The sequence below is a fragment of the Carex rostrata genome, chromosome 23 (assembly GCF_964058835.1).
Source record: "Carex rostrata chromosome 23, lpCarRost1.2, whole genome shotgun sequence".
NCBI classification, from domain to species: Eukaryota; Viridiplantae; Streptophyta; class Magnoliopsida; order Poales; family Cyperaceae; genus Carex; species Carex rostrata.
The window spans coordinates 4,325,729-4,334,994 of NC_135940.1; the positions used below are offsets into that span (position 1 = coordinate 4,325,729).

General features: G+C 31.8%; 1 protein-coding gene across 1 annotated transcript; it reads left to right on the plus strand.

Annotated features, from left to right (window-relative positions):
- Positions 1-2,811: 2,811 nt before the first annotated feature.
- Positions 2,812-5,991, plus strand: LOC144575196 (uncharacterized). Its single transcript, XM_078325310.1, has 5 exons — positions 2,812-2,998; positions 3,386-3,462; positions 3,748-4,893; positions 4,990-5,201; positions 5,250-5,991. The coding sequence occupies exons 1-5, from the start codon at positions 2,929-2,931 to the stop codon at positions 5,872-5,874; spliced, it is 2,130 nt and encodes a 709-aa protein (XP_078181436.1). The 5' UTR covers positions 2,812-2,928; the 3' UTR covers positions 5,875-5,991.
- The last annotated feature ends 3,275 nt before the right edge of the window (positions 5,992-9,266 follow it).

The window sequence follows — 9,266 nt, forward strand, 5'->3', positions numbered from 1 at the left end:
TGAAAACTTAAGATAATTTGAAATAAATTATGGCCACCATTTCTGATTTATTTTTTAAGAACAACTATTTTTGTCAATATCTAACAAAGCTGCTTGATAGTTGATGCAATTGCTGATCAGAAGGTGCAGCATAAAGTGACTAAAGTCTGTGCTTCTGTGGCCTCAGAACTCAGAACTTCTCAAAAAAAAAAAAAAAAAAAAAAAAAAACCCTTAGAAGTGAAGCCCTTGGCAGAATTTTCTATTTTTAGAAATATATTAATTGTTCTTAGAAATTAGAAAGAAAAAAATGGCTGTGATATACTAGAAGGAAACAAATAAATAATTCAGTTCTTTTTAAGCATTTTTTAAGAAACCAAATCAATTAATCATTGATTCGGTTATTTAGAGTTGTATACATATCTCAATTCTTAGCCACACAAAATATTTAAATAATCAAATCAATGATCTAATTTGTTATAGCATAAAAAAATCATCTTTCTAATTCTTTACAAAATATTTAATACATTTCTAAATATAAAGAATTCTGGCCTTGGGATATCATGCTATCTATTAATTAATTAATGAGTGAGGCTAATAGCTGAAATTAAAAAAAAAAAAGGGGATATCTTCATTGGGACTTGGATAAGATTTATCCAAATAGGAAAGACAAAATTTTGCAAGATTTCTGGCAATTTGGCAAACACTGATCAAACATTGGTCCCTGCTTTTGAATTTAACACTTGACCTTGTTTTGGCACTTTTCTCATCAGGGCCCTACAATTTTCCTGTACCCATGTGAAAATTCTCTACCTTCCCCAACCCAATTCCTGTTTCTCCTATTCCATTAGCGCACTACCTTTAATTTAATAATATAATAATATATAACTGAGATTCTTCTAATTATTTTAAGAATTTTCTAAAATTTGTCCATTCACTCTCATTCATTGGCGTATTCAAATTCAACCAGTTACATTACATTACATTACATTCAATTAATTTACTTTTACAGAAATGTAGCCAATTAATTTGAAATCCGAAAATTTAACAGAGCCAAAAAAAATTCAAATTTTTGCCAGAAAAACTTTCATTATCTAGGCACTTTTTTTTTTAATTCAATAAACACTTGTTATGTCAGATGCGCGGTGTGTCAAAGAACTATTTTTTTTTTAAGTTTGAAATTTATTTACATTATGACATAACATAAGACTTATGATTTTTTTTCCATCTATATTTGCTTGTTTTGCATATTTAATCTTAAAGGAAAAAAAATGGTTGAAAACACTTTCATATCACAAAAGTAAACGTTGATTGATAAATTAACCTTAATTTACTTAAAAAAGTATGTTAAAAAAGAAAACGACACAACTACAACTACTTAAAAAACATTTCAAGTGCATATTCATATTCTAAAATTAATCATTTGCCCCCTGTTGCACTAATATAGTCATGTCATGTGCTACAAGTTGCTATAATACTAATACCCTCAATGTGAAGTTTGACTTTTAAGTTAACCGTTGCCAAAATAGACTTCTATAAAATGATCTCAATTCCTTTTAGGCTTTTAGCAAATTTAATACTACAAAACCATCTAGAAAATTGCAAATAAGGACCTCCTGGTAATAAATAACAATACGGTAAGAAGATGTAATAATAACAACAGATAAGGTCAGAAGGGGAAGAAAGAGAAAAGACAAAAGAGAAGCAGAGGTTCAATTATTTTTCTGAGTCCAGACAAAGACAATTACTTGACAGTTGACACTTCTCAGCTCATTGCCCAAATCCCAGTTCCAACTTGCTTTCAATTTTAGCCAAACATTTTTTTTTATAAAAATATTTAATTCACAATTAACTTTTGAGAAATAATTAGACTAATTTTGATATATGAGAAGAACGCTATTTAATTGATGGTTAAAAAAAGAATTATGAATTAAATATTTATAATTATGAACGCTATCTAATCTAACCCCATCCCAATCTGATTTTACCATTTATAGTAAACAAGTAAAACAGTATTCATTTTATATTGTGATGAAATTACTTTTATGAATGCTGAGCAAACTATGTAATGTCACCAGAGCAACTCAAGCTTCAGTGCCTCTGTCCTGTGTTGCAAATTCAATGCTTTAAATTTTAATCTAGAAAAATCGACATTTATGATGTGGGGGCACATGTTTTGCATTTACATCCTGACCATACTGTGGCATCGCTGCATGTGCAGCATTGGCAACAGACAAATGTGTAATTTTAGGCTCACCTGAGCTTACTGCTTTAAATTTGAATGATCATAAATCAGATACAATCTAATTATGTTTTACACAGAGACAAAATTTAGGTAAGGATATTGACATTGCTGATTTAATTTTGTGCAACACACAAGTAATAGAATTAAAATGAATAAACACATGATTTGTGGGTTGTACAAGTAAATAGAACATTTCTAAGAATTGTATCTACCTCCTTTTAGGCAAGTTAAAAATTAGAAGGTCAATGTTAAAAAAATATTCTTACCCCAAAATTGTATTAACCCCTTTAAGCAAGTTAAAAATAAGAAGGTTAATTTTAGAAAAAGAATATCCTTAATATAAAAATTGTATCTTACCCCTCTTAGGCAAGTTAAAAATAAGAAGGTTAATATTGAAGCATTAAAATGCGGTGTTAAAAGAGGGTTAGCGTTAAAAAAGAGTCGTAAAGGTATCCCTTCCATATTAATTTCATAAGTTGTCGATTATTGAATTCATTGTATATTTAACTATTCTCTTTCTGGGATAGATAGTATTATATATAGTAACTAAGCTGTGTAATAAATATTTAATGTACTCAACGTCTCCATTCAATGCTCTCTCTCTCTCTCTCTCTCCTTTAACTCTCATCTATCAAACCGTCGCCATTTCTCATTTTCCTTATCCCGAAGCAATCTTTTCTAGGGTTTTATATTCTCTCGTTTTATAATGGGAGATGATTTGTTGGTACATTGCAAAATAGGTGGTCGACTTCGCAAAGATGGCGCAGCCCAGAAAGGTATTTTCCTTTTTTTGTCAGATTTTTTCAGATTTTTCTGTTAATTTTATGTTGTTTTGAAGTTCGAAACCTCGATCGCAGTACAAAAGTGCATTTTATCTTTTTTCTTTTATTGCAAAGAAGCTCTGATCTCTTGTGCTTTATTAGCTTGCCAAAGTGTGATATAAAGGTGTTCCTTTTATTTGCTATATATTTTTTTGTTTATTTATTTCCTTAATTTCTCTGACATCTTGGAAGAGGCATTTGCACATTTTAAAACTTTTTCTTAAAAAAGCATCATATTTTTTTCAATTTCTAAACTCTTACGCTCAAATGCTGAAATTACCCTTTTGTAAAACATTATTGAAATCTTTCTATAAATGTGAAACTTCTTGTTCTTTCTTTCAGGTCATAAACAGAATCACAATTTGAGAATATCCTCAGAGATAGCAACTAGCAGTCGCTCGAATTTAGAAGAAAACCAAGTAAGCCTTTTGTTTTACTTTGAGAAATAAGGTGTTTTTTTATGATAAATATTCAGAAATTTGTTAGATTTAGAAAATATAGAGAGACACTTACTTTTGGAGCACATTACAAACAAAGTATAATAAATGCCACACTTTAAGTTTGTGCATGTGCAATAATGTGCAATAATGTGCATAATTTTACCAGAAAATTTTATAGGTACCTGAAAAACCATATATAGTTTCATGGCTGAAAAGCATAGGTGTGTACAATTATATAATAACTGATGTTTCTCAAAATTTCAGTTTGGCCCCTACTTAATGGAGGATCATAGAAGAAGGTCAAATACCAACCAAACCATGCCGAAAAAATTGGAAAGTGCAAAATCGTCACCTAGTATAATTGCTAAATTAATGGGCTTAAAGGAACTTCCACCTGAGAAGGTTAACAAAAAATCCGGAGGGGTATTTTATAAACCGTCCCTTTCGGGTATCTTGAACAAAAGTAATGTAGAATTCAAGGATGTTTTTGAGGTAATTGAAGAGAGGAACTGGCAACAAGATAAGGGGCAAAATAGGAAGGATAAAGAATTTGAAGTTGATTTTGAGAATTACAGGGATGATTTAGTAAAAAACATTGAGAAGTCTAATCCCTTGTTTGCTAAACACCTCCTCGATTTGAAGTGCTACCCACCACATTTGCACAAAGGCATGGTGTCAAGGTTAAAATCGGGATATGTTCATGACCGTGTTTTGACCAAAAACCAAAAATTAAGAAACTCGGATCAAAGAAATAATTGTAGTGACTATGACCATATTGTCGTATTAGATCCAAAAATGGGGAATTTTGATCGAGACCAAATGTTTCAAAGAGCCTTGCACGAGAATTACTTGGAGGATTTGCAAAATAGGAGGGATAAAATGTGGAGATTTGAAAATGGCGGATACCAGGGTGATGAATATTGCAAGAAAAATATTTTGAAACTTGAGAAACTGAGAAGATTTGACTCGAACGTGAGCAATGAAGAGACCAAATCCCTAGCAGAGATGCTCGCAACACCTGATATGGGGAGATTTGAGAAATTTTTTGACTCACATAAATACCGTAGAAAAAATATAAAGAGTAAATTTGTTAGAGAAGGGTATTATGAAAGAGTGGAGGGATCATTTGCAAAATTACCACAGGATATATCTTCTATTGAGCGAGAAGATATAGTGAAATTAAGAGCGAGAAAGCACAAGTTGAGAGAGAATTGCACATTAAAGGGAAATCTAGCTAGTAGGTCTTTTGAACAGGAGATGCGTTTGGAAAGGCATGATCGGAGGGGTGAAAATGGAAATAAGTTTGAAACGGAGGAGAAAATGTTATTTACAATTGACGAGGGGCAAAATGCTGCACCTACCACTACTCAAATTTGTGCAAAAGAAGCAAAGAAATACAGAAATGTGAAGGTAGTGTTCGGCTTCTCAAAATTCTTTAATTTTTTTTAATATGCAGCTGTTTTCTATTTAGCTAATTGTTATATTTTAAAAATTGCATGGCAGCAGAGAGTATTGAATGGAGAAAATGAGAAATGCTTCTCCGTAACGAAATTTGACAGAAATACAAATTCAAAAGAAGAGGAGATACCGAGCCCTATTTCGGTCCTCGAACCAACTCCTATTGAAACAGAGAGCTGCAGTTCATCTTTTCTGAAACCAGATTCAGATCTTCATGGCAAGTCAAATTTGCATTATTCATTCACATATAATAATTCCTTGTAAACATATTATTTTCATGCATGCCCTTCGCTAATATATATTTTTTCTTTCGTTATAAATGCAGAAACTGATACACAAATCACTGAAGAGTTTGGAGTATGTATATCAAGTGATGATGATAATCAATGTATAACATGCAACGATAAAAACTCTATACTAAATCAACTGAGAGATCAAGAGGAGAGAGAATTCTCGTACCTACTCGACATGCTCATCCAATCTGGGGTCCACAGGATCTTCCCTGGCACGCTTCTAAAAACGTACCACTCGCACGAGTTTCCAGTTGACCCACGTTTGTTTGATCGATTGGAGAAGCAATACTGTCACATATTGACCTGGTCAAAATCTGACAGGAAACTGCTATTTGATCTGGTGAACTCAGTGATTGCAATGGTGCTCGCACCATTTCTTGACACGCATCCCTGGGTCAAGTGTGACAGACATGTGGGGCCTGCGTGGGGTCCAGAGGGATTGGTGGAGAGGGTATGGTTGGTTCTCTCAAAAGAGAGGAAGCAATTTACGGCGGGAAATGAAGAAGAGCAAATGCTTGATTTGAGTTTGTTTGAAAATTTCGGTGATGATATTAATGTTATAGGGAAGCAAATTGAGAGGATGCTGACTGATGATATTTTGGAGGAAATTGTTTTAGAATATATTTCAGGTGATAGATAAGCACATCACAAATAATTTGAAATTTAACTGCTATCATTTCTGTAATTGTATGTATGAGACTTTTTTAAAGGATGATTGTAATTTCATGTAAGGTAGGCTATTTATAAAACAATTTGTAGTGTACATAATAATTTTTTTCTTATTTCTTTTTGTAGATGTTTCTTAATTTTTTCCTCTCCTTACCAGTACATGATTAAAGGGATGGCCTCAATTTATAATCTAACCTGCGATCAACTCTGTTGGGCTCAAACCCAGCCCAGTAAAGACTGTCTCATCATAGATTTTTTTTTCCTTTTTACATACAATCAGAAATCTATTCTCAAACTATTTGTATATGTAAAGAAAATTTTGTTATTCTTTCATATATACTGAGATCGAATTAAAAAAAAGAATGCTTATACTGAGATTAAGTAATAAAAAATAGGAAACATAATATGGCCTTTTGTCTCTGGCCCTGATCAAGCATCAGAATATCAGATTCACGCCTACTATCGGTATTAGCCCAACCGGTACTTCACCAAAACGTGGTATTGATCGACATTAATCCTGTAATACCAAATTAAACATGTTCAATTAAAGTACTAATGGAATCACAAAATACAACATAAATAATTGATATACGATATGCTGATTGTGCAAATGAACTCTGCAATGCAGCACTTCTAGAGAAGGGGAGCTCTTACCAGTACAGGTACAATACAAAGATGGTTTTTCATACTAGTCCAACGGAAGTTTCTCCTTAACTTGGGACCAATTTGAAAAATGTGCATTTTCTTCCCAAATAAAAAACAATGATTCTTATTTTATTTGTATTGTGTTAATTTATATCTAAATTGGCAACAAGTAAACACGGGCATGCATTGTGAACAATGAAACATCGTAGCGGCTAGCAAATAAGAAAAGAAAAGAAAGGCGACGTCGAAGATCTAATTTGTTGTATTAGTTGCTGATGCCGCTAAATTAAATATTTAGTAAATAAACATATTAGAAAACACTTCAACAACTCTTTAAATCTTGTAACGTACAAAATAGACATTGTAATGAGACTTAAAATAATAATCAACATTCGATCAAATAATTATCTTTTCTTTCAAATTTTAAGAGGCAAGAAGATAGTGGGGATATAATTTAAACGGATAAGGACATAGCCTACCTTTCGTGTAATACCATCTTTAATCATACCACGCGTATTAATTTGCTCTAATCATTAGATCAGGCACCTTACCATGACAAAATTTTAAGATATGCATGATTGGTTCCTTTTCACCAGAGAACTATAGTGCTTAACCAGTCCTACAAGCAAACACCACAATCAAAAGTACTGTCAGATAATCATCATATTACTCTCAAATATGATTGCACATGTATAACATTATTCATTTGTACACAGTTGACTTGGCACTTGTTGCTGTAGTCTTCTAATTTTTTGTTTATGTGTACAAATCATGAAATTAAAACCAACTTGCTCCAGCTAACAAAGCACGTGGGAAATTGCGTGTAAAAATACACTACTTGCTTTTGGGCCTCAAAAATTCTCTAAGCCCAATTGAATACAAGTATTGATTTATTGACAATTATGATATTACAACCTATATCATTTTCAATTTTAAATATAATTTTTTTTTTCAAGTTCATGCAAAAGATTGAAAAGGTGAAATTTGGCAGATTAGGAAAGGTACCCACAAAGGAATGGGGTAAGAGAATCAGATTCTAACAGTACTGTATTTTGTTTTTCCAAAATAAAAGGTGGCTTCTTTTTCTCCAAAAACACTTGTCACCAATCTTCTAAGATGCCTAGTTGCCTACTCAACCACCACTTTCTCAAATCTTCTTTCATATAAAAGGTGTAACAAGTTGATGGTCAGAGTCAGTGTTGTAAAAAACGTCCGTTTAGGCCAATAAATTGGCCGATTAGTTGTTGGCGGTGATCAAACCGTCATGAATTTTTTCGACTAATCAGCTGATTATTTTTAATTATTTTCGATTAATCGTTTGGTGGTATCCTGTCCGTCCGAAGATCGCATACCGTTATTTACAATACTGATCAGAGTACAAAGTAAATAGAATACATAGCATATATACACAAAAAAAGTTCAGATAAGTCTCTTCTAAGTTTTGTCTAATTCATTGTCTTGGAGCCTAGCTAGAGCTCAAAAGAAACAACATATCTGGGTTAATTATTAACTATAAACAGTCTCCATCTTGATGTTGTTGTGTTACTAAATTTTCTTTAATTTAACATCACTGATGTTAAATTAATAAAATTTAAGAACTAGATCCATATCTTTCACTAAAAGAAAAGGTCTCAAGTTTTATCTAATTCTTGTTTTGGAACCTAGCTAGAGTTAAAAAAAAAATACCATATATGGGTTAAAGAGTAAGACTACCATGCTTTGTAAATTAAAGTGAGTGTTTTAATTTGCGCTCATATCTCTAATTTCAAAGCTCAAAACGTCGATCCGAACCGTTCAAGTTGATATCCATATTAAATTGTGCTTGGAGACCAAATTTTATATATTTTTTTAAATTTTTTACTATTTTTTTCTGGACCATCAAAAACGGTGATTTTCAAAAAATTTAACAAAATAGTAAAAAATTTCCAAAAAAAATATAAAATTTGGTCTCCAAGCACAATTTAATATGGATATCAACTTGAATGGTTCGGATCGACGTTTTGAGCTTTGAAATTAGAAATATAAGTGCAAATTAAAACACCAACTTTAATTTATCAACTTTAATTTGCAAAGCACGGTAGCCTTACTCCTGAATTAAATATTAGTTATAGACAGCTTTTATAAATAATGGAATTAATGTTCAGTATTGATAATATCTTTTGGAACATAAGGAATCAAATATTTAACTTAAAAAAGTATAAGAATTGAATGATGTCAGACTTGAGACTTGAGAGACCAAATCAGAGTTTCATGTAACTCAAATGAAATGATCCATTGTGAAATTCAATTATTGTATAATTATTTTTTGTTAGTACAAATTGGGAGACATGAACTTCCATTGAAGTTCTGAGCATTAAAATAAAACATCAATTTAAACAAAACATAATTAATTGCAAATAGGCAAAACAGAATTCCGTGCTGGACCCAGATATTAATTTCAATTAATTAACAAAGCATTTATTACCTACTCAGAGATGCTGGTTTGTGAGCACGTGACACTGGACCGTTTCCACCTGGACTAACTCGAACTGGTAAAACCCATTTTTTATGATAATATAAATTTGAGATAAAAATTGAGTATTGTAAAAGATAAGTTAAGATCTTGCCAGAGCTTCCTGACAATGTATTGTTTTGTTTTGTTTGTAGTCTTTAATTATGATGTCCCCTGCGATATTACAGGCAATCCTGTTGCTTTTACTTGAGCATCGATTTACCACT

What these genes read in the sequence shown, in the direction of transcription:
- LOC144575196 (XM_078325310.1), top strand. Translation starts at nt 2,929, where the DNA reads ATGGGAGATGATTTGTTGGTACATTGCAAAATAGGTGGTCGACTTCGC. An exon ending in CGAATTTAGAAGAAAACCAA is followed by an intron (nt 3,463 to 3,747) that starts GTAAGCCTTTTG and finishes TCAAAATTTCAG; the next exon opens with TTTGGCCCCTACTTAATGGA. An exon ending in AGAAATACAGAAATGTGAAG is followed by an intron (nt 4,894 to 4,989) that starts GTAGTGTTCGGC and finishes GCATGGCAGCAG; the next exon opens with AGAGTATTGAATGGAGAAAA.